This window comes from Micropterus dolomieu, linkage group LG16, assembly GCF_021292245.1.
Source record: "Micropterus dolomieu isolate WLL.071019.BEF.003 ecotype Adirondacks linkage group LG16, ASM2129224v1, whole genome shotgun sequence".
NCBI lineage: Eukaryota > Metazoa > Chordata > Actinopteri > Centrarchiformes > Centrarchidae > Micropterus > Micropterus dolomieu.
The window spans coordinates 7,339,339-7,364,193 of NC_060165.1; the positions used below are offsets into that span (position 1 = coordinate 7,339,339).

The following is a 24,855-nucleotide window of genomic DNA, read 5'->3' on the forward strand; positions in this document are numbered from 1 at the left end:
GTTGTGGATTTTCAGTTTGGACCAAAGTGGTGGGTTGACCAACCAACCAACATTGCCATCCATAGTTACTGTATGCTAGCATGGCTAAAAACAGAAATCAAAGATACGATTCTAAACGATTAAAACTTATGTATGTATTTTGTATTCAACTCTGTTTGTTGAGTGAAAATATTACATCTCTGTTTGGATGATTTTCATGTCATCTTTAAAACTGAAAGATAACACACTCCAATCCGACATCTTTTGCCTATGAAAATCTGTCCGCCAAGCTAAAAACAAACTTTTTTTAGGTTCAGTTTGTAAAAGATTGCCATAAACACAAGGTCTTCACTGGACATTAGTGATAAGTAAAAGGTCCCCTCTGCAATTTGGATTAATATTTCAAGGTGTCTGAGGCTGTTGCTCATTATCAGGCAGCTTCACAGTAATGACCGAGCAGTGTAAACACCAACGCACGCGCGCTCGCGCACGCACACACACACACACACGCACCAGTGGGGAATTAAAAAAGGAATTTAGCATTCAAACAGTGATTGCTTCATCAGCGTAAGAGGCAGAACAAGAGAGCAGATGTTTAATGAATTGCTGATGAGTGCAATCAATATGAATGAATGAGTAACAAGAGCTGCTTAGTAACCGCACATGTTGTCGACATCACTACATGATAATGACATAGTCATTGCTAAAGCTAAAGAAATGGCTGGTGAACGGTAAAACAACTGTCATGTGGCTGACACACATTTCATGGTAAATGCTCTCTCAGTGGGGTCAGAGGTCAGTTGAAATACTTTGTCTCCAAAAACAGACTATGGTACTAAATCAAAGAAATCGGAGAGCAAACTTTCTTGTTGGTCGATACATTTTACTTATAGTAACAGAGATTTTAGTTGAAGTAACCTTAAGTTAGTTAATATTCACAGGGCTAAACCATGTCTAATATTGAAATTCTTTAATATAGCTATTAAAAAAACATTACCAAAATATGTACTAAGACATTTTACAGTTGAAAAATAAACTCATCTCTGTTTGATAAACTATGTCTGTAAGATCACCATTTGCATAATCAACACCCCAAAGTACTGTATATGGCCTTATACCTGGCGCAAAGCGGCAAACAGCGCAGCATCACATCATCATACATCAACACAATAAATAAACCATGGAAGAGAGAGAGATGTGACCCATGACCAGTTCATCATAGTTTATAATAATGCAGCGCAGTGAGGATACAGACCTTTTAATAGAGGACAGACGCATATATAACATGGATCTATCTGTCAGTCTGTCACTGTTAACAGAGGCTGCAGTGTAGTTCATACACTTCACATATAAACCATAGAACCGTAGAGTAACATTAGGCTTCATGATCAAAGAATTTGACAGTCTGATTGGTTTATTGCATGTTACACACATGACTAATTTACAGACATAGTACAACCCTTCTGAACCATGCGCCTGGCGCGCTCACCCTTTTTTCTGCATTTATACTAGCAAAAGTGGATTTGGACTTACGCCGTAAACGCAACTGCACCATGTGCTTCATGCCATGCGCTTAGATTGTTAAAATAGGGCCCATAAGGCAACCTGTTCCGCTCCATTCATTCGGGCAAGTTTCAAGACAGGAAGAACTGCAAAGTGCAAAATTAGCAAAGTCCTGCTGTGAGAAATCAGCAGATGAACAGAGCAAATATAGCTAGTAGTGCTGTGTCATAGCAGAGCTTTACTGCAGGTGATGTTACAACAGAGGATGTTCACCTGGACAGGCCTGGACCATTTTTGACACATTGTGTCCATAATACAACACATACAAATTAACAAATTAATATTCTTTAAATTATGAGTCACAATATTTGACTTAACCTTGTGCAACATCTCTCTATTAACATATGGACTACTGACAGTAACAAGAAGTCTGAATTGAGCATTTACTGAATTCTTTCACTCTTCTTGGTGGACACTGCACTATACAACAAAGGGAATGAGATTTCCTGCTGTTGACCAGTACAGATGGTGACAGCAGCAGTGGATCTAGTGACAGGAGGATTACAGCGAAGACAGATGGCAGTCGTGGCACTGCCAAGCATTAGGCTGCCGGGCTGAAGCCAAAGTGGGAAATACAGCAAGTGAGCAGAGCAATATGGTGGAGAAAATGACCTGATCAATACACATTCTGCCTCTTTAAAAGATCCTTATCCAAGAAACAAAGCAAGTTGTAGCACTGTGTCAGTGTCATATAATTAAAGATGAGCCTTTCTATGTATATTTAAATAGTATTTTTTATACCTGTTTTATTTTTATTTTCTATTTTATCTTTTTTTAAAAGCCTTCTCTGGACAGGTGGTTTTAAATTAGTGTTCTGCAACAAACACTAAATACAGTGCATCTGGTGCTTGTGCATAATTGTATGTTGCAGTTCCAATGCTATGTCCTTGTCAAATAAAATAAACTTAATCTTGAATTTGAATAGTGATTGAGTTCTCGATAATAATTATTTTAGGTATGCAATAAAAAATACAAATCCTAACAAAGTGCTGATTTTTTTATGCTGCTTTTATAATCTAGATTGTAGATCTGTAATTGACTGAATTCCCTGGTTGTCTGGAGGCTCAGCGTGTGATGCTGTGCCTGCGTCCTCTGATGCTGTGGTTTCAAATCCAGGACATGGTTTTGTGACACAGCCTACTTCCATCTCTATCCTCTTATTTCCAACTGTATCTTGAGGCAGAAAAAAAAAACAAAAGTCCACCATGAGACCAAACACTGTTGACTAAATCCTCACAAGATGAATCCAATGCGCCTCCATCTTTTCATTTATGTTTACTGGCCATTTGAACGGAGGATCTGTTCAGGAAACAACGCACCACCTCCTTGCAACACAAATAATCCTTTACAATGACAACATGTGTAACAAAATGAAATCTTAAAGAGATTCCCCTAGAAGCAGGTTAACATTCTGATTTAGAATATCATAGTTAAAATAGAGGGCCTGGATTCCAGGTCCTCTTTCCTATTGGAGTGTGCTAAGGTCTGGCGATATGGCCAAAAATCTTATCAAGGAAAAAAGTTCATATCAGTCAATATTGATATTTATCATGATAAATTATAAATAAAGTTTAAAGGCATATTTTTGCTCCTGAGTGAAAGTTGAAGAAAGTTTTTTTTATGGTCAGAACATGACAGACAGTGGATCATTTTACCAAACTGAGGTAGAACATTCAAAATAATTATGATAACAAAATTATTTTTCAGCATGAGTAAAATTAAGTAGAATCTTTTTTCAGTGCTTTTCCTCAACAAAATAAATATCTTAATAAAAAACACAAGCTCTGATTCATTTGTGATTCAAATTAATCATATTTATTAAACATTTGTTATATTGTTATTGAAAAAAATTATATTGCGATAATAATAGTTATCGTTTTATCGCCCAGCCCTAGGTGAATCACTCCATAATAATCCGTATCATTTATGAAATAAAAGTTCATCTTTAGCTGAGCTAAGCCAACCTATCAGTAAATATATATATATATATATATATACACACATTATCTGTGTGGATGGGCACTAAGAATTGATTATAAAATAACAAACATGCATTAAACCAGCTCACGGACCAGCATTGTTAGCTGTGCTTGTAGACCCATCTGTGATGTGAGCGCTCCGTACGTAACTCCATGACTTTGTAAGTATTCAATTCACAGTGTAACATAGTAAGTGCTGAGGGTACAGGACCTCTCGTTGCTGTGAGTACCCAACTGGGACAATGAAAGAGAGAGCTCACACGCAGCTAGGCCCCTTCTTTGTATAATGTGGGACAAACACACTCCGCAGGTGTTGAAATACATGAACAAAAAGTAACTTTAGCAAGCTAGGCTAATGAGAGTGGAAGCTAGTAAGCCTTGCTTGCTAAGTCTTCTGATTGGAATAAAAAGCATTAGGGGTCCTCCTAAATGTTGAATGTTCTGAAGGGACAGACTGCTAATGGTTGGAATGGAAACTAACACCAGGTAAGATTTTTGTAAAAGGGAAAATTTGTCTTGAATAAACATTTGTAGGTCTGTCTTCATGCATTAATTGCCTTTTTAGTTGCAATATTGTACAAATGAGGTATTAACACAGGCTGTTCCATGGTGTTTACAAATTGGGACAGCTGTAGAAATTTGTTTTTGCATCAACTTTCAAGGCTTCATTTACTTCCATTGCTGCAGAATAACCAAAGAAGGTAAAGAAAAAGTTCAGGTCAGCAAAACTGAGAAATAATGTAAATTTCAGATATTATATATATTAAATAATATTAATGAAGGAAGACAGACCAGTTGGTCATCCATTGATCCTACAGTGAAATAATGAACTCCTTAGGTTAAGTTTTGGTGACGTAAACATTGTTTTTACCTTTGGCAGTTTGCTGCTTACTTTTGTATCATCAAGGTTTTTCACTGGACTTGAACTACTTATATTTCAATACAAACTAGAATAATAGGGGTTTCCTAAAACTCTTGAGTGGTAGCGTAAAGTATTACATTCTCAGGTCAGTAGAACACCATGTAAGTTGACAGAATGTCACCTAGCATCACTGGCTCTCTGATTTCATGTTCCAGTGTCAAAATGAGATACGGTAACAGCCAATGACTCACCTGCAGCATACATGACTGCAAGCATGATGGAGGAGATCCATGCGATCTGACTGTAGGAGGCATCGAAGATGATCTGGATGTCTTTGAAGAAGACAGTGATGGCCTTGGGGAAAGCGTACGAGAAGCCTATGGACACGAAAGATGCTAACACCACAGCCCAACCCCAACCGCCGTCTGGTGGGGGCACAGCAGGGGGACTTGTGGCTGGGGGCGGCATCACTGGCCCACCTCAAGGCTGACTACTCACTGCAACGACAGAAAAAGAAGGGAGAGAGGAAATTAAAACTCAGCAAAGAAAACTTACCACCACCATTCAGGGTCCTGTCCTTTTTTTACTTTATCTTGTCCTGTGATTGATTATAGACCAGTGAAGTTCCAGACTGGCTCTTACCTCTTCTCTCTAAAGTCCATCTAGACTTTAACGCTGGAGTGCGGGACTTCAACATATAAATGAAGATCCGTTACATTCAAGCCCTTGGCACACAAGTACACAAAATTCTGATTAAGCTTATCAGTATAATAGAGTTTTTAAATCTGGTGTCTGTGCGACATTCCTAATCTGGTGAACCGGTAGTGATGTGTTTTATGCCAACCAGCAATGATTGGTTTACCACAGCTGAAGGGGGGAGCAACCGTAGCGACAGCAGCAACACAATATGGCAGAGCCTATATGTCATAAGCTCGTGTCGACAGTGTTGTGTAATTACTGTCGTTTAAGGATGGAAATACATTAAACTAAACAGTTGTGTATAGGAAAATGTCAAAGATAGCTACTGACAATATATAGATAAATCACATCACTTGCTGCAGCTTAAATTGACAGTATACAGACGGCTGTGGAATTAAAAGGAGCTCAACCGCTTTGTCCTTTCTGTCATTTACATGAACACCTGCCAGCAGTAACATGACACGAGAGGAAGAAGGACATGCCACAGGTCCGTATCCTGGTAAAGACAGGCAAACACAAAGAATTAATTATCCACTCCAGAAGGCATACACTCACTCGGCCTGAGAGACCTGCCCAGTATTCACCTTGAGCCCCCCCCCCCTCCACCAGTCCTCACGCAGTAATGGAAAAAGGGCAGTGGCAGTTCAAAACCGGGTGCTGCTGTGTACAAAGCAAACATTTAGAAAACCAAAAGTGGCAATTGTCCACAGCCACACTTCACTCTGTTGATTTTTTAAGCTAAATGACGTGGAGAAACAGACACATCATAGTGCACAATACGCAGCAGTTTTAGCTCTGTCTAACCTCATTAGCTTCACCTTTCTAATCAGCCAGGAATAATTTACAGCCGTTTAATTTAGCCTATGGTTCATACTGAGATGACAGCAGCCAGTTACATTTAAATTAACAGCCAGTGGAAGAATCAACATGTTTCCTCATGTTTGCATTGCTGCATCACAGGTGAACAAATTGAATTTGATTGGCAGTTTTACACAAGGTAATTTTTCTTGTCAGGGTTATACAAGTCTGTACAAACAGTATAATACATGCTCTGTGGCGCTAGAGGGAGAGCTTTCTGAAGAAATACCCAGATGATGTCATCAGGGTTGCAGCCTAATGTCATTAGGGTTGCATTATGGGAATTTGAGATCTACCCTTTTTGGGTCTTGACAATGCATCAATTTTGACCATTTTCTTTGAATACCACTCTTGTGTGTTGCTCAACTTTAGGAAGTGCTATACTAAAAATACTAAATCACCGGAACAGTTTATTTTCAATGTAGGACCTAAATGCAGACTCACAGGCACAGCTGGTGCAATTCAAATCATTTAATAACACAAATATACAAAAAAAATGCAGATACAAATAGCTAATTGTTTTTTCAGAAATTGTCAGAAAATAAAGAAACAAATGCTCAGCCCAAGCGATGTAATAAAACTGCTTGTTTGACCACAATTCCAACACCCAAATATATTAAGCTGTACCACATTAGACATAAGAAAAACATCAATCACACGAGACACACAAGACATGTGAAGTGTTTAACCAGAAAACACCCCCACATGAGGTGAAACTGGTGGTTAACCAAGAAAACTAAAGACTGTAAAAAGTCAGCAAAGCAATAGGTTACTGTTGTGTACAGTCATTAAATCATTCAAAAACGGAACGGCTACAACAGTCTCTACAAATCAACTGTTTCACTCTTCTGTTAGATAACGTATAACATCTTCCCCATGGGAGTTATCTGGTCATACCAAACTATTTTACAGGCACTATCACCAGCAGCCATACATCCCACACCCCCTGCAATTCATCTGTACAGACTACAACTATGCCCTTTCAATAAAAAAATAACCCTCCCCCAACCTCTCCCATCAAAACAATTTTACTTCTCAAACAAAACATAATTTCACTGGATAATACTTTTGAGAAGAAGTGACCCAGGAGTGTTTCTGTGGCAGGCATGACTACAGACCGAATTTTCTGAAAGCAAAACTAAGGTCTTTGGAGCTTTTGTTGCTGACCAATAGTAACCACTACTGGGTAATGTTGGTGGAAACCAACAGAGATATGGGCACTTTAGTCATCAGAGCGTCTGTAAATGGCACATGAACATCAGTTAGCAACATCAATAAATAATGTCACTCTCTTCCCTTGTTGCCACTAGCCAGATCAGGTTGCGATGTTGCAGAGACTCCCACATACTGAGTTTTGCTCTAAGTGTCAACAGGAAGCCATTTATGGGATGACTCACTGCTGTGCCAAGAAACACATTTGCCAAGATTTTAAAATCATAAATAAGTTTGTCACTAGACAGTTTTATATGGGTTGAAAATAAGGAGTAGCTGCTGGCTGTATGGAGGATGGAGTGCCACCAAAAAAATTAAAACTTGGATCAATATCTTCATCAATCTTGATGTTATCTTGAGTTATTCAATAAACTGTTTAATCATTCAAACATGTCTTCATTGATGATTCTAAACTAGGGCTGTCGTGATAACCGCAAAATTGAGATACCGTGCTATTGGTCAAGCCTAACACGGAGGATGGCAAGCACCACAACAACCACAATGTTCATACTTTACACTTAAGGGCGTGTTAAATTAATAAATTAGTGCTTTAAAAACGTTCCACAACTGTTACAAGTTCTGTAACGGTTCAAGGACGGATCGCCGTGGGCTGTACGTGACCTGACTTCAAACTTGGAAGCTGTAAGTGTTGCCGTGTTTTGTGTTGTTTTACTGTTTATTTTTAATGTTAGCTAACTTGGTATACTGTGTGGCTAATGTGGCTAGCAGGCTCAGGGACAGTTGAGAGAAACTGTAAGCCTCATTTGAAGCTCACGCACTAACGAGCATAGTGTGTTGGATGTCTGCAGCTGTTTTTCATGGAAATTTAGTTATAACCTTACTACAGCGCAGAGGTTAGTTGTGGACAACCTATTTTTCTCCGCACCGCTGTGTGTGCGTGTGTGTGTTTACATTGCTTCGATATGTAAATTGGCGTGATAGACATGCCCTGAAGGTAATGATATAGCTAACGTTACGTGTGAAAAAGACATGGTCAAAATACAAAAACAAACTTGCTTGGCAATGTTGTTGACTACCACTCAGCAGCTAGCTTGCTCCAACCATAAAGCCGCTGTTAGCGGCTCGCTGTGCAGTGAGGTGAGAGCCACAGACACTCTTACTATGCTATATGGCACCAAATTACTTCATTGATGAAAAGTGTGATAATACCGCACCTGTTGAGCTCCAGCATAGTTCCGTGGGGAAAATTACTTCACCGCAACAGCTCTATTCTGAACACTTTTTAACAGTTTTATACACAGTTTTATTGTTTATGTGTGCTAAAGCCATGATAGTTCTGAAATCTTACATACAATACACTGAATTCTTTGGTACCTTTGAGTCCCACTTTAAATCTGAGCACTGGCTTAGAAATCAATTGGTCCATTTAAAACCATTAATAGCAACACAGCTGCCATTTTGTTTCGGGTCTCCTGACAAATGGATGTTGAATATTAATTCTCCTAGCTCTGTTTTAGTCTCCACCAACTCCTGAGAGAAATATCTGGTTCCTTAGCTGCTAAATGCTCCACTATTTAGTAGTTGTTGTTTCATAATGCCTCTGCAAAGATTCTCCTGTGACATTGGCGAATCAGGCTCCTTCTCTCGAAGCACCGAATCAACTATTCTTGACGTGATTTTTTTCTCAAAATATTATAATATGTTATTCTGGATATGTTAGAGAACAGATATGTGGGAGAGAATGTTTATGTGTGTATTGAACATGAGCAGAAAACCTGCTGAAACACAGGAGCTATTAAAGTCCAGGAGTTTATAACTGAATTAAAATTAATTCATTTTCACTGAGGTGAAAAGGTACCACATGCACATTTAAAGAGGTTACTTCCCCAAACAAAGACACAGAAGAGGAGGGAGGGGTAAATCATGCCTGCATGAGTGCTGCCTCAGCAGGGCTGATATTACATGAGAAAAGTTGATCTAGAGGAGAAACATATCTGAAAGCAACACAAAATGCCTGAGAGCCTTACAGCATTGTATTCTGTTAGATTTTGAATTGTCACCTGTCACCTGAATTTTGGGTTACCCTTTATAAAATAAACACATTTACTCAATAAATTGGTGCAGAAAAATTCACCAGAATGCAGGAAATGAAGTGTTTAACGCGCAATTTTTTCAGGGGAGGACCACCAGAATCCCCATGAATATTAATGGACATGAAATATTTCTGGGCTGGGCTAAGCCCCCAGTGTTTCAAGAGCATGACAATGCACCCCTACTATTTAGTTGGTAGTTTGTCTGCTGTTTATTCCTGGGCAGGTAGTGTAATGTGTAGGGGTGTGACGAGATATCATGGGACGAAATCTCGCGATATTAAAACGTAGCACGAAGCAAAAAGTTGCGGGCCTAAAACCTAAACACTGTGCTGTGTATTAGTCACTACAAGGGACCCCTTTCACATTACACATAGTCATTTAATCCATTCTTTATTTACAAATATTTATTAGTGCAGCTTTAAACATTCTGCCAGTCTTCCACACTTTATGTTACTGAAATCTGAATGAAACTGAAATTTCTCCACAAATCACGATTTGCGAAGAGGAAGGACACTTTTCTGGCACGTTTATTTGCTTAAAAATTTGTCACACACATCTATAAATGAATGAACAAACAAGGAACATAAATGGGACTAATTAAATGTAACTGATTGAGGTTGTTATTTTTTGGGAATAAATTCCTTAAATGCAAGGTTTAACTAACAATAAGTGAAAAATGAGTAACACTAAATATGTTTGGGTCTTTTATTTTGTGATGGTGGTTGCCTACATGTTATATGGTATGTAGCATTTTAGCATTGGAATTAGCATTGGTAATAATACCTGGTTTTAACTGGGTGGATGAGTGAATACTAACAAAACATCTCTAACTTGTGCTAAAACTGGCCTGACAAATGAAAATATAATGCTCTATGTATGTCCTCTTGTATTAACCCTTTAATCAAAGTTAGAGATTATGCCTTTTTTCCATAGTTCCATACAGTGGGTATAATCCACACTAATCAGATTACAGGCTGTCCGCAGCAGCACTCAGTGTAGATACTGGTTTTGATTGATTGAACGTGACGACAATGTACGAATGAGCTTCATAACACATAAGCAGCTTAAGTTGATGGGTTCGAATATGAAACTCCAAACTGATTGACCGTAAAAGAGCAGCTAAAGAGACGGAAAAGGGCAAACTTTTTAGACAAGCTTGACGAATTCGTTTATGATCAACCATTTAAGTACATAAGAAGTCAAACAAAGCAAAGTCACCGTTCAGTCACTACAATGTCAACACTTCCTCGTTGCTTTAAAGCCCAGATCCTCATAATGTGTTGTCTCCGCCGTGTCCTTCACATTACACCACTGACTAAAAGAGCAGCTGACAGAGGACTGACAGGCTGCGGTGTTGTGAACGGCCTGTTAAAAACACAGGTGTGGACCAAGTCAATTAAACTCTGGTGATACCAAGGTGCCTGAAGGTATCTGTGGTTTGGTTTGTTGGGAGCCACAACCATAGGAAAGTTTAGTATGACTTGATAGTCAGATTTGGGCATATTAGGTTCCAAATCTGCAACCCGCAGCATTTGATAGTCTAAGTGTAGGGTAATAATAAAGCTTTGTTGATCCCTGCAGGGAAATTCTTCTTCTTCTCTTCCACAGAAAGGTAAAGCTCAGCAGCTACAGCATGCCAGCCATGCTGGTTGTTTGGTGTGTCATTTCCTACAATAATCAATACGGACCATCTTACCAAACACAAAAGTCTGTATAAAATTTCAGTGCAATCCATCCAACAGTTGTTGAGATATTTCAGTCTGGACCAAAGTGGTGGACCGACATTGCCATCCCCTGAGCCACAACGCTAACATGTTTGAAAAGAAAGGATTATGTCAGAAAAAATTACCAACATTCATTACAAGCAACTTGAATACGCAGTCAATAACGGAACTAGTGGTCTGACCAGCAAGAATTCACTGAAGGAACAGCAGAAAATCCTCCCACTTTATATTACGATAGAATTGTCAGGTACAAAGAACCCCAGTTAAAAACGCATGAATCATGGAGACACCCACACACACACACACACACACACACACACACACACACACACAAAGACTTGTCCTTGTGTGTTGCTGGGCCTAGCCCACAGTTTGTTTGGTCCATTGTCCCCTGCATGTACTTGAGATGACTGGTTGCCTTCACCTTGGTGAGCCTATTCAAACAACAGAGCTGAGTAAGTGAGCAGCAAGGAGTCCAGAATAGTGTTTCTATAATCAAATCATCCAACTGGCAAAAGCTGATCCGACTATGTTACACAGTACTGGACTACAAGAGTGCAACTCTGTATGTGTGTGTGTGTGTGTGTGTGTGTGTCTATCTGTCTGTATGTCCTCCAAGTACATCACTTGGTACCTTGGCAGAAAGCCCAAAAGACTGCATTGTTTGTAGCATGGACTGCCAAAGGAGCTCCGGTTTAATTTGCAATGAAGGCCAAGCTGAGCAGTGTATATTTCAGGCGAGTTTCAGTAAAGGAGGTGTAGATGGGTGTGGCTAGCTAAAGCCAACCACAACTCACACACATAGAGATGTTAAGTCATTGATTGATTTAGCCACCATCTTGACAATTCTGAAGCCACAAATCCAAATGTTCAGTGGGGAAGCCTGTGTCGAGCTGAGGACAACACACATCAGCAGACATGCATATGACATTCCAGCATTGTACAACATTCACTCTCCTTTCAGCTCTGATTTGGTCTCCTGTAAAAAATATCAGGCCATTCAGCTGCTAAATGCTACACCATGTTCAACCTTGTCTGTTGTTTGGTCAGATCATGTAGAGTGGGTTTAACCATGCTTTTTTGCCGAAAATCGCTGCCTACATCTGCAAACAACGCTAATGAGAGCCGTGAGACTGAACCATAACACTAAAGTTGAGGGCCATAAAATCAAAACAGTAAGCTGAAGTTGGGATAACAGGGACCTCACCGATGAAGCTGTTCATTTGTGACCATAACTGAACTTTTATCATGACTCACTGATCCTCCAGGAAGTCACACTGAGGTGTAAACTTCGCCCATGGACGCAGCGGCAGCTACAATTGGTCAGTAACCTCTGACCTATGCCATCACCTCATTGATAAAAATCCGTTGTATGACATCGTTGTCCCTATCTATTCCCTTGTTCCTCTTCTGGATGGACACTGACCCAGCGGCCGCAGCGTGGCCTGCCTGGAACAGAACTCTCTGATGTCGACATCGCTTAACTGTAACGTTACTTGTCTAAGCACAGGATTGTTTAGCTTTTGTAAATGTACATATACATTAATGTGTTTTTTTCATGGAGCTTTTATTGTTGTGATCCTTCCATTGTTAACAGAAGATTGTGTGACCATACTTCTTAGCCACCACTAAATTGTTGTTAGTAATGTTATGCTTCACACAGATGCACAGTGCATGCTAACCGTTACTGTCCTTATCACACAAAAACATCTCTTTGTCTTTGTTTGGTGCATTTTAGTTAGAGTCATCTTGTTATATAAATGATTTTGTATGTACATGCTGGTTTATTTTAATATTGCATAAGAGTCAATATACTGCCAACCTTTTCTACGTAGAATTCCAAATCCTTCAACTGACTAGTTATTAATGGTCAATTTAGATATAGTTTATAATTTAATTATTAAATTAATAGTTTAGTATATCTTCATAAGACTACATCAGGTAAGTGGCTATCAATTGTCTCTTGTTTAGGAATGGTGCCCCAAGGAGAATTTAACTTATTTTCTATTATTGATTATTAAATAATAGTATTATTATATTATTTAATGTAAATATTGATGCCATTTAAACCCTAATCCTCAACAACGCTAAACTGCTCATTCAGCGCTAGTTGACACAGTGGGTGGTTGTCAGCATCGGCATTGCCAGGTAATTTTTCCGGGGCTATACCCCCGGATGTTTTGACTGTAGCCCGAATGTAACTCAACAACAGCAACAAAAATATTTTCCATGTTAATATGCAATAATCTTCATGATGCAGCCTGTCTCGCAGGTCTTCTAAGAGCGGAGGCTACTCGCAATAATATTGCTACATTTTTTCCAGGTAATGTGACCCCCCACCGTTACTATCCCTGCCTGCGTTTAGAGAGAGAGACACACACACAGAGAGCGGGTTTGCTCACAGCTTCAGGGCAACTTCTGAATTGTCCCGAGCAAAATTGTAATCAATACATTTAAATATAAATGTTGTCAGTCATTGTCTAGTCAGTGTATAGCTACACAAATGGTTAACAGTTGCCGCAAAGTAGTGAGAGAATATCATGACACACCTGACCGCGACACAGACACCTGTCGTGTCGTATTGACACTTGTGACACCTGTGTCCTGCTGCCTCTCTCCCACTCACTCAGACACTTCCCTCTGTTTGATTGTCTATCTGCTCCAGGATGCTTCATTCCCTCTAAAGCAGATGTGAGCTGCACTTTATCAGAGGCTGAAGTGAACATTAGTGTGGAATTGTGGTGATATTTCTGTCTGATCACATGTGTTTCCGTTTCGGATTTCTTCCTCTGGTGAAGAGCAGTACACTCCTCTCATCGAGTAGGCTACAAGTCAAATTATTTACTTATATAGGCCTAACTGTTTTTAAAAAATGGGCCAATGATCGGCCCATAAAGCATAGGCCTATACTGGGCTGGTCCAATCACATCTTTTACAGCACCCACTCCCTCCCCCTCTGCTCAGCTGTTTCTTGTGTTGTGGGCCAAAAAAATAATAAATGTGCGAAAATAACCGATATATAGATATAATCTAAAAAAAAAAGAATAAGCTACTGATTACTGCATTACTTTCTATATTTTTTTATTCTGAATTGTCACCTGCCACCTAAATTTTGTTCTTCCCTTTATAAAAATAGACATTTCCACCATAAATTGGTGCAGAAAATGTCTCCAGAATTCAGGAAATTAAGTGTTTAATGATCAAAATCTTCTGGGGGAGGACCCCCTGCTGGGATTATATTAAATGAGAAAAGTTGATCTACAGGAGAAACATATCTGACAGCAATACAGAATGCTTGACAGCCTTACTGCATTATATTACACTATATTCTTCTTATTTTGAATTGTCACCTGAGACATTTCCTCAATAAATTGGTGCAAAGAAATTCACCAGAATGCAGAAAATTAAGTGTTTAAAGTCCAAATTTTTCAGCGGGAGGACCCCCAGACCCCCTCTAGTTGATATTATCAGTGTTAATTATTATCAGTAGTAATTATCGAAATTTAGGCTATATATATAATTTACTGTTTCTTTATAGACGTACTTTGGGTAAGCGGCAATGGGGGGTGGAGGGGTTAAAACATGAAATATTTCTGTGCTTCTGGGGGCTATGCCCCCAATGTTTCAAGAGCCTAGAAACGCCCCTGTTTGTCAGACATGGACTAGCTGCTCTTTAGCAGAGGCAAAGTGAGAGTATTTCCTAGTACCACATCACACACACACTCATTCCCTTCTTCTTCTTTGGAGTCTAGGCAGTCTAGATGCTACCATGGCATACTGCTGCCATACTGTTTGTTATTAATGTTCTTTTTGACAGTTATTTATATTTTTATATAATCCAGTACTGTAGAGATGTTCCACCAGTTTCTTCATTTTAGTCCAGTTATTTAGGTAAATGTAAGTGAACAGAGCAAAAACTGCCCCCACGTCTTTAACAGCTTACTCCCTTGAAGTGACTTATTGTACAGTAATGTGTAATTTTATTTTTGTTTAAATGGATTTTATAAAACTGGTATCAAAAACAGTATAGTTCAGGAGCTGGTATTGAAGTCAAGGTATAAGTACGAGTATAGAAGATTCTGAACGATACCCAGCCCTAGTGCAGCATTAAGGCTTCCTATCTATTTAACTTAGGTAACAATTATCAAATACTGTGAAGATACAACTTTGTAAAATGTATTATTATATTATTATTATTATTATTATTATTATATTTTAATTTTAATTACAAATTCCGGGGGTGGGAGGATAACTTAGTATTTTGAGAGAAATTGGGACTTCAATCAATCCAGTTAGACTTTTTGGAACTAACCTGTAGTGGCCATTAAAGCAGGAAGAAAAGAAATGCAAAAGTACTATTCACAGGATGAAGAATTCCTTTCCTCCATTTTCCCCACTACTTAAAGCATTCTTTTGACTTCTTATATGCTAAGTGGGGCTACTTTCGCTGATTGGTCGGACAGCGATTACTGTGGGTCTTTGTGAAGCCATGTAGGACTTAAATAAAGGACAACAACAAGGTCACATGACAGACAGGTGCTGTGGTGGGAACATGACTAAATCAGATTTAGGGGGCCAAGCAGACATTCCTTTTGAAGCTGTATAAGACACACAACACATACGTTGAACAGCATAAGTATTCAATAGTTCCAACTAAAGTCCAGTTCAGATAAACAGGTGATGTAAGCTCTGTCAGACAAAAGAAAAAAACTTGACCTCTACAGTCAGCTGCTGCCGGCATGACCCTCACCACACCTAACCCCCCACCTCCCCAAGTCTCATGGGACTTAAAGTTATGTCAACGCAAGATTAGCGCTAAGGTCACCTCTGAGTAAAACTGAGTGTCAGTGTTCACTTTGTTTTAGAAATAGTTCATCATTAACCACCAACTCTTCAAATGTTGACTGAACCACACATTTCATTCCTCTTATCAACACAACATCTAATCTCCCTACAGTGATGCAGTAAACACACATACCCTTGGTCTTGCACACCAACAAACAAACGAGAAACAATGGCTCTCTCTCAAAGCTGCTCTCTGATCAAAAAGGCCACCAGGCAGGAGGTCTTCCCATAAAATATACTAAGACTATAATACCCAGTCTACTCTATTGTCAGCCTCTGCACTTTGAAGCCCTTGAGCTAATTCCTGGTGAGGGGCCTTGATTAAAAAACTTTCAAGTGGTCTAATACATTTCCGTCAACACACCTCTGACCACTAAAACTGAATGGTAAGCCTCTGTCAACACAGAATAATTCTCCCAACCTGCAAAGCTGCAGACTCCATGCGTTTACTGATTCTTTTTGGGGGTTTGAATTACTGACAGAAAAAGCACATTTATGCAGCACTCCTTGGCAGTTTAACATCAAGACAGGCCATTTGTAAAGAAGGTTTGATCAACCGTCATCTACACACAACTACACCTCTGTGGACACAACAGCATGCTAGGACTCCTTCCATTCACTTTTCCATGGGGCCTGCCAACACCCACATTCAACATCCAATCCAAGGCTTCCGCTTAGCTGCACTCCCCCGGGTACATCATGAAGGTCAGAGGCACTGATCTCTGTGACATCTTCCTTTCAACATTTTGAGCTTCCAGCTTTCATGACTTGAAGCAAAAGCGTGGATATTTGATCACGTAGGAAATGAAATATCATACATATAGCGTTTAACCGAGCATCGTCAGATTGTGGAGATTAATCTGATGTGCAGAATGGCACAAAAAGTTACGCACATCCAGCTGCAGCCAGGTTATGATGTCAGTATATGCAACACAAAATGGGTGACACTGAGGCTTTGAATGTTAAAATCAAGGTTAGGAATTTATGTATTTTTAGCTTCAACCATGGCTGTTCAGCCACCTACAGAAACTTCATTAGCAGAGAATCCAAGGAAGAAGACTTCTTATATATACCCACAGAGTTTGATTGACAGGTGATCTCTGGGTGGTAAAGTGCTTAATTAAAACCCTGGCAATTACCAATTAGCAACTTTTCACTGCTTTTAAAATAGGATTTCACTTGCAGTTTCTCTATAAAATAAACAGGCCTAGACGTGTAATTATATTTATATACTATATTATTATATACATTATTATTACGTTTTTGGGTGATACATTTTGAACATTTTATAGCTGGAAAAATCAACTTGTCAGTTCTCTCAGATGGAGAAACTATGTAATGATGCCACTATTTCTAACTGACCTCAAACCTACTTTGGCCTTTCTATATCAGCAGACATACGTATATATATATATATATATATATATATATATATATATATCATCAATGAGCTAATATCCACTAAAATATGTGACTGATACTACGGTATCACCATTATCCATTAAAAATAGTATAAAAGTCCTGGACAACAAATGTGGATGTTTACTTTTTTATAGTTTAAAGGTAATTGCTAAGTGTTTATTAGCGTCATATGCTCTTAATGTGGATTACAATAGCTTGTTCTGTATCAGGCGGTGTTCTTTGTAAGCTTGTGTTCATAACAAACATCCCCCAGGGAACATGGAAAAAGGTCATGATCATGAAACCTGATCCAAACCTATGACACACCTACAGAAATTTATTCATATCTCCAAGGTAAACAGGAGCGCGTCAGTCAACTGTGTGTGGCACAGAAATATCTGAGCACAATCTCACCAACAAAATTAACCTCTGACAAAAATGTCAACCTTTAACCCCTGAGTAATGAAACAGTGACGGTGTCACAGTCAGTCAAAAGTTCACCATTAATGCTCCTTCGCACATGACCAGAGAGGCCCCTGCTTAAGAGGGCAACAATCAGTGTGGACAATGACAACCGAAGAATGTTTCCATTACAAAACAGACTGAAACATTACATGTAACATAAAAAAATAAAATCCAGAGTGGAAAAAAAACCTTCAGTTTTTAGTTGCTCAATTCTTGGATGCCTATGGGATCATGGTCATGTTGATATTGATTGGCTCCAGACTGTCCAGAACTCAGCTGCCAGGCTTTTAACTAGAACAAGGAAATATGACCACATCATTAGCTTCATTACACTGGCTCCCAGTATTCTTTAGAATTGACTTTAAAATGTTATTGATCACTTTTGAAGCTCTTCATGTCCTCTTGCCCTGTTATATCTCTGACCTTTAGTCCCATATGCTCCAGCACGTACCTTGAGATCCTCGGGCAGAGGTCTTTTGTCTGTTCCAGAGTCTCGACTGAAAACTAAAGGGGACAGAGCGTTTGCTGTCAGGGCCCCGAGGCTCTGGAACAGCCTGCCCAAGAACGGTTGAGTCAGTGAACTCTTTTAAGTCCCTTCTTAAAACATACTTTTATAGGAGAGCATATACCTGATTTGATTGTTTTCTATTTTAGTTTTACTTTTAACATGTATTTTAGTGTTTTTTGTTTTTATGTGTTTTACTGCCTTTGCACATGTTAAAGCACTTTGTAATTTGTTTTTGAAAAGTGTTCTATAAATAAAGATTATTATTATTATTATTGTTATTCATCCCATAGACATTTAGCAATTGAACAAAGATAGCCTAATGCTACTGTTAATATAACTAAATATAACATAAATTCAGACTACACCAAATACATTAAAAAAATCAGTTCAGTTTCTGACTCTGGAAGGTGGAAAAAGCAGTAAAATTACCCCAAAACTACTGTGTCTTTGAACCAAATCACACACATTTAGGCTATTCATTGTGATCTCCTTTTGATAACTAAAGTAAAATTTTTTTCAATTCCATTCACTGAGCCTCCCCTGAAACTGTTTGGAGCCCCCCTGGGGAGGCCCGCCTCGCACTATGAAAACCTCTGCTCTAGGATGCACTCTCTGTCATCCTTTGGTGACAAGCAGACTCCCACCAGATCACTGTCACTAAAGTAAGTTGTTTAGGCTGTATAGAGTGCAGCAAACATTTACAGTGTGGTTTTAGAGGAATTCTTGGACATTTTGGAAACTACGCTTCACTTTCTTGGCGAGAGTTAGATGAATAGACTGCTATCATTCCCATGTCAGTACGGTAAACATAAGCTACCACCAGGAAGTGACTGCACCTGGCCAAGAGATAGTTCAGTACACCCTCCAATAAAACCACAAAGTGTGGTTTTTACACTTCAGTTTGTGTACAGATTAAAGGTTACATATCAGGTGCTGGGAGGTGGATTTTGTTACCTTTGGACACAGCCAAGTTAGCTGTTTCTCCTGTTTCCAGAGTTTGTGCTAAGCGCCTGCTGGCTGCAGCTTCATATTTAGTGTACAGACATAAGAGTGGTATTCATCATCTCTTCTACTTCTCAGCAAGAGTGTCACTTCCAAAATGTCCAAACTATTACTTTAATTGAAACGCACTTTCAATTTGGGGTGCTAATTAATGTGATAAAAGTAGAAAACAGCTTCTCCACCCCAACCAATCAGCCTCCTTAGGGCGGATGAATTAGTTTTTTGTGGCTTATGTTATTGCAGCCTTAATAGGTTGCAAAGTCAATTTACTGTCCAACATTCATTGCAACCACTCTCCTGTTGAAAACAAATTAACAGATAAGTTTGTAATAAGGATTACTTGACAATCGAGATTATTTTAAATACATGTTTTGGTTACTTTTAAATCTGGTACTGTTTAACTGACATTAGGTACTAAGTCAGTTCTCTATGTGTTAGCATTTAGCCTACTCTTGTCCTGTATGGCTATTACTGTAGGCCACAGTGGCTGTCGTTTCACTAAAAATGACCTGAACCTGTGATGATGTGATTGTGATGCTATCTCACAGCAACTATTTTGCAAGAGAAGCTGATATTAGTGATGGTTTATTTAATTTTCAGTGTCAACACCTGCCTGGTCACAGGCCTGCTTGGTGTTCAGTCTACATAACCAGAGCACAGTGATACACTTTCCAAAGGAAAGCAGCACAATGTGACATGTGAAGTTATTTTTACAACTCACCACCTGACCGCCAGTGAAACATCCTCATTTGGTGCCAAAGCTATTTAGGGAAACACTGCTCATCACATCTTCCATCACCAACAGACCCGCTGTGATCTGTGAGATTCTGTGAAACACCTGCAAAAGTTGGACCCCGATCAGGAAAACTAGAGCTAACAAGGTGATGCAACAGCAGAGTGATTCCTCAGCACTGCAGCCTAATCATATGATGCTGCTGATGTAAGGATAGGGACCGGATGAAGCCAGTCTACATGCTCAGGGCCTACATGAACTAACCCGGGCGGGAGTCATCAGTGGCTTAAAAATATTTTGACTATTAAGATTTTATCCAAATCACTTCCCTCCAGGAATGAACCGCTTGCGGCTGCGCGCACCTGGATTTCCACTTCTCTCCAAAGGCTCGTGAACGCATCACAATATGTATTCATCCAACATCCAACAGGGACCCTTATGCAGCCCTTCTCTCGCTACAGCCTATTGCTCATTCATCGCAGCTCATCTCTGCATACCGCGGCGCACAGAAAACGCCAAAAGCTCTGTTAATCCTCCTGATCACCGGCGGCTCGTCTTACAGCGCCTTCAAAACAGGCATTTAATGTTACTTTACCTTTTGGGGGATTGAAGGTGTGTGTGTGTCCTGTGCAGGCGGTCGGCTCGGTGACCTTGGAGCAGAAAGATGCGTTTGTCTGTGTTGTGGACGGCTCTGCGTTTAAATTTCCTGACGTGGAGCTGCTGCGGGCTGCAGAGGGCGGCGCTGCCTTCCTCCGTTTCTATTTTAGACCAGAGCAGCTCCAAAGGATTTACTCATTCAGTATTCGTTACTCTTACATCCACGGCTCCTTAACCCTCCCCCTTCTGTGTACGGTAGTATTTATCTGTGCTTTGATGTGTCCCACTCAAGCAATGAAAACGCTGATAGCAGGAACAAACACATAGGCTGCAATAACGGTTATTGTTATTCTCAGCAGATTGGGCTAGGCTATAAAATGTTAGAAAATATGCCAATCATAATAAAGCAGCTAGAATAACATAGCATTTTTGACGTTTTAGTTTTAGCTTTCATGGTTGTTATTTTGTACGTTTTTTATTCTGACTACTACAGCTAACAATAGGAAAAAGCAGATTAATTTAAACTTTAAGCACTGAAAGGAATTGAAAGGACAGTTGACCTAACCACTGAAAGTTTAGTTGAATTGTCAGTTGAAGAGTGAGAGATAAAATCGGTTGCGATATCAATTTAAACATAGACAATGATATATAGTAATCACGGGGCAAAGATTTTAGGCAGGTGTGGAAAAAATCCTGTAAAGTAGGAATGCTTTCAAAAATAGACATGTTAACAGTAGGGGAGATCGGGGTATGTTGTCACACGTTTCACACTGGCTAACATTTACTGGGCATCATCCATAAAAGTTGTATTAATGTCATACCAAATGAAAGAAGGAAGTCTTGGGTGCATATTTTGAGTTACATTACATCTTCATATCTTATCTTATTATAGAGTCGTAGATGGCTGAATAGAGAGTGTGCTCTTGTGACAATTTGCCCTATTGGCAGGTAAGTTGTCACACAGGATTGTCAAAAACTAAGAACACAATTACTACTTATTTCTAATGACTGGAGCCAATGTGAGCAGTGGGGTGGGAATGACAGCATGATTATGCAAATTTCTTTGGCTTAATTTAGAAGATGACACGGGGGAAAGTAAGGTGGGTTTCTCTAAACCAAGAATGCTAAAGAAGGACTTGTGTTCTTGGGGACAAGGTTCTTGCTAGTTCTTGGAACACTGACAAATTGACACTTTGTTGTAGTAGTTTGTAAAGCAGTGAGTGTACAGCTTGTATAACTGTATAAGTGTAAATTTGCTGTCACCTCGACACATCACACAGCCATTAATGTCTAAACCACTGGCAACAAACGTGAGTACATCCCTAAATGAAACTTCCTCTACTTTATCCAAAATTATAATTTAGATTTTCTTTTTATTGCATAAAATGAAAAGTGCAAATTATTTACTTTTTCAGTGAAAGAAAATTATAGTGACCATGACCACATGTGAACATTAAGCTGACCATAGAACACAAACTCGCACAAAGTGGCTATTTAATTTTTGAGATGGAGTCTTTTTTGAGTGTGACAACTTACGCTCTCCCCTATGCTTCATTGTTGCCTGCAGACACTCATTCTTGTATCGCTCTCCAGCCCTTTTGCAGTGTTGCAAATGCTGTAGCTGTACTACTAACACAGTATGTTTTTTTTATACACAAATCTCCTAACATACATTTCTTACCCAATACAGGCAATTGCTCTGCTGAAAAACTAGCTGTCTGAACGAAGCGCCTTAGACCCCTCTGCCATCCTGACTATAAAAAGCTAGTAATTTGGCCATTTCATGATATAGTACATATGTTATCATGAATCAACTTATACCACAACATAATGCAGTTGGTCAGGACACAGAGTCAAAGTTCAAAGATCTGTGGCATTTGCGCTTAAATTCAGGTTCCACCGAGATTTGAACTCGGATCACTGGATTCAAAGTCCAGTGTGCTAACCATTACACCATGGAACCTTTACATAAAGCTGCAATGCAGTTTCTCAATGGAAAGCTTTTGGGGGAGGGGATTTCTGAAGTAAAGTTATTTGACTGTAAACAACATGCACTTCTGATGGACTGTACTGGCCCTTTCATTTTGAGCACTGTGGACTCAAAGTGACTGGAATTATTTCAGCTATAATGATGGTCTTGCTCGGGTAAAAAATAAAAAAGCGAACACTACATTAATCATAGTCAAGCATTAAGTACACCATAGGTTGTTTCATTATTCTGCCCTGGACAGAGTCATGTGGATGTGTGACTGTGGGAGAATAACAAAGCACTAGCAGACTTGGGACCAGCTGACCACCTACCTCTTAACAGATTATCAGTGCATAAAATATTAAATAAGTAGCAAAGTAGCACAGTGAAGGTAATTAAATGTAATGGAGTGCTAACCATTACACAATGGAACATCTACACAAAGCAGTTAGGCAGTTTCTTACCATGTATATTATCTCTGCAGAGACTAGGCATGGGAAAGCTGGTCCACAGTGCTCAAAATGCAGAAATCTGAGTTCACATCTCAGTGAAACCTCGTTTTTATGATGAAGACAAGACAGAATTCAAAGTGTGCATCCATCATGTAACTCAAAAGCATTGGCTTCTTTCAAACCCTTTTTCTGTGCAGCCTCAGTTGCTTCTCTCTGTCTTTCTTCATCTAATCCCAGACTCAATGCTGTAGAGTTTGGGACTCTGTACTCTAACATACAAAGATCGGCTTACATTTCTTTTCCTATCTCACATTACTGGCAATTGCTTGTCTAAAAACTAGCTGTCGGATGTGGGATTCAAACCCACAACTCCGGAGGAAACTGCAACCTGAACACAGATGCTTTAGACCACTCGGCCATCGTGACTCTATACAGTCTCTGTTCAGTAGAAAGTTTGCCATATCATGATAGAGCACATAAGTCATGATAGAGTGCACTGTAGACGCTTTCATCAGACGCCCGAAGTTAACTTCCGTTCTGTTTGTTTATTACTGGGTATGTGTTTACTGGCTAATATGGTGAGTGATATCCAGTACAGTGTTTCCCATACATTTATTTGTTTGTGGCAGCCCACCACATTATCAGCGCTGACCACCACATATTAATTTGCGGGGTTTTTTTACTATTTAAGATGGAGAAACTTGTTTTTGATTGCAGAGCTGCACGCAGCGCATTTTCTCACTCACTCACTCAAAATTTCCACATACAACAAGCTCAGACGAAGGTCTGCGGCATTTCCATTTAAAATCAGGTCCCACCGAGATTTGAACTCAGATCGCTGGATTCAGAGACCAGAGTGCTAACCATTACACCATGGAACCTCGACATGGGGGTGTCTAGCTCTTTCCCACATGATATCACCATGAATGTCACCTCTGCAGAGACTAGGCGTGGGAAAGCTGTCGGGGGAGGGGGTTCCCCAAGCTATTTGGCCGTGATCCGACAAGTACTTCTGATGGACCGTACTGGCCCCTTCGTTTTGAGCACTGTGGCTTCAAAACGCAGAAATCTGAGTTCACATCTCAGTGAAACCTCGTTTTTATGATGAGTACAAGACAGAATTCAAAGTGTGCATCCGTCATGTAACTCAAAAGCATTGGCCTCTTTCAAACCCTTTTTCTGTGCAGCCTCAGTTGATTCTCTCTCTCTCTTCGTGTAATCCCAGACAGACTCGACGCTGTAGAGATCGGGGCTCTGTGGGGCATCACTTCCAGGACTCGGTGTTCTTCTTGACGCTGAACATCGCTCTTAATGACTTTCGCTGTATTTTTGGAGTCGTTGTCATGCTGCAGAATAAATTTGGGGCCAAACAGATGCCTCCCTGTTGGTATTGCACGATGACTAAGTGTCTGCCCCATTTATTCTGACTGAATCCCCAACTCCTTTTGCAGAAATGCAGCTCCAAACTTGCAAGGAACCTCCACCATGATTCACTGTTACCTGCAGACAGTCATTCTTGTACCGCTCGCCCACCCTTCGGCAAACAAACGGCCTGCTCCTACAGCCAGATATTAAAAATATTGACTCATTAGTCCAGAGCACCAGCTGCCATTTTTCTGCGCCCCAGTTCCCTGTGTTGTCGTGTACAGCTGGTTTCGTGCATAGCTGAGTCGCTTGGCCTCGTTTCCATCTCAGAGGTATGGCTTTTTGGCCGCAAGTCTTCCATGACAGCCAGTCGCACCGCTTTCTGCCAGTTCGGACCTGATGGCACTGCGGGACATCTTCCGATTTCAGAGCAAAGTAAGCATGAGTTGTCTTTCTTCTGCTGCATTAAGTATCCTTGGCTGACCATAGCACCTACAGTTCTCAAGGTTGCCCGTTTCTTTGTGCTTCTTCAAAAGAGCTTGGACAGCACATCTGGAAACCCCTGTCTGCCTTGAAAGTTCTGCCTGG

General features: G+C 39.8%; 1 protein-coding gene and 2 non-coding genes across 5 annotated transcripts in view; all 3 read right to left on the minus strand.

Annotated features, from left to right (window-relative positions):
• Nucleotides 1–24,855, minus strand: part of zgc:165507 (uncharacterized protein LOC561188 homolog) — a 53,498-nt gene that overhangs the window by 7,991 nt on the left and 20,652 nt on the right. For 2 of the 3 annotated variants that reach the window (XM_046072152.1, XM_046072154.1), the window contains exon 2: nt 4,635–4,880. In XM_046072152.1, coding sequence (XP_045928108.1) covers nt 4,635–4,851 — 217 coding nt within the window. In that variant the 5' untranslated portion in view covers nt 4,852–4,880. Of the gene's footprint in view, nt 1–4,634; nt 4,881–19,872; nt 19,938–24,855 lie in introns of those variants that run through there. The other variant, XM_046072153.1, reaches the window with a different exon arrangement.
• Nucleotides 22,373–22,444, minus strand: trnaq-uug. The gene has a single exon. It is a non-coding gene; the product is annotated as a tRNA-Gln (tRNA).
• On the minus strand, nt 23,712–23,783 carry trnaq-cug. The gene has a single exon. It is a non-coding gene; the product is annotated as a tRNA-Gln (tRNA).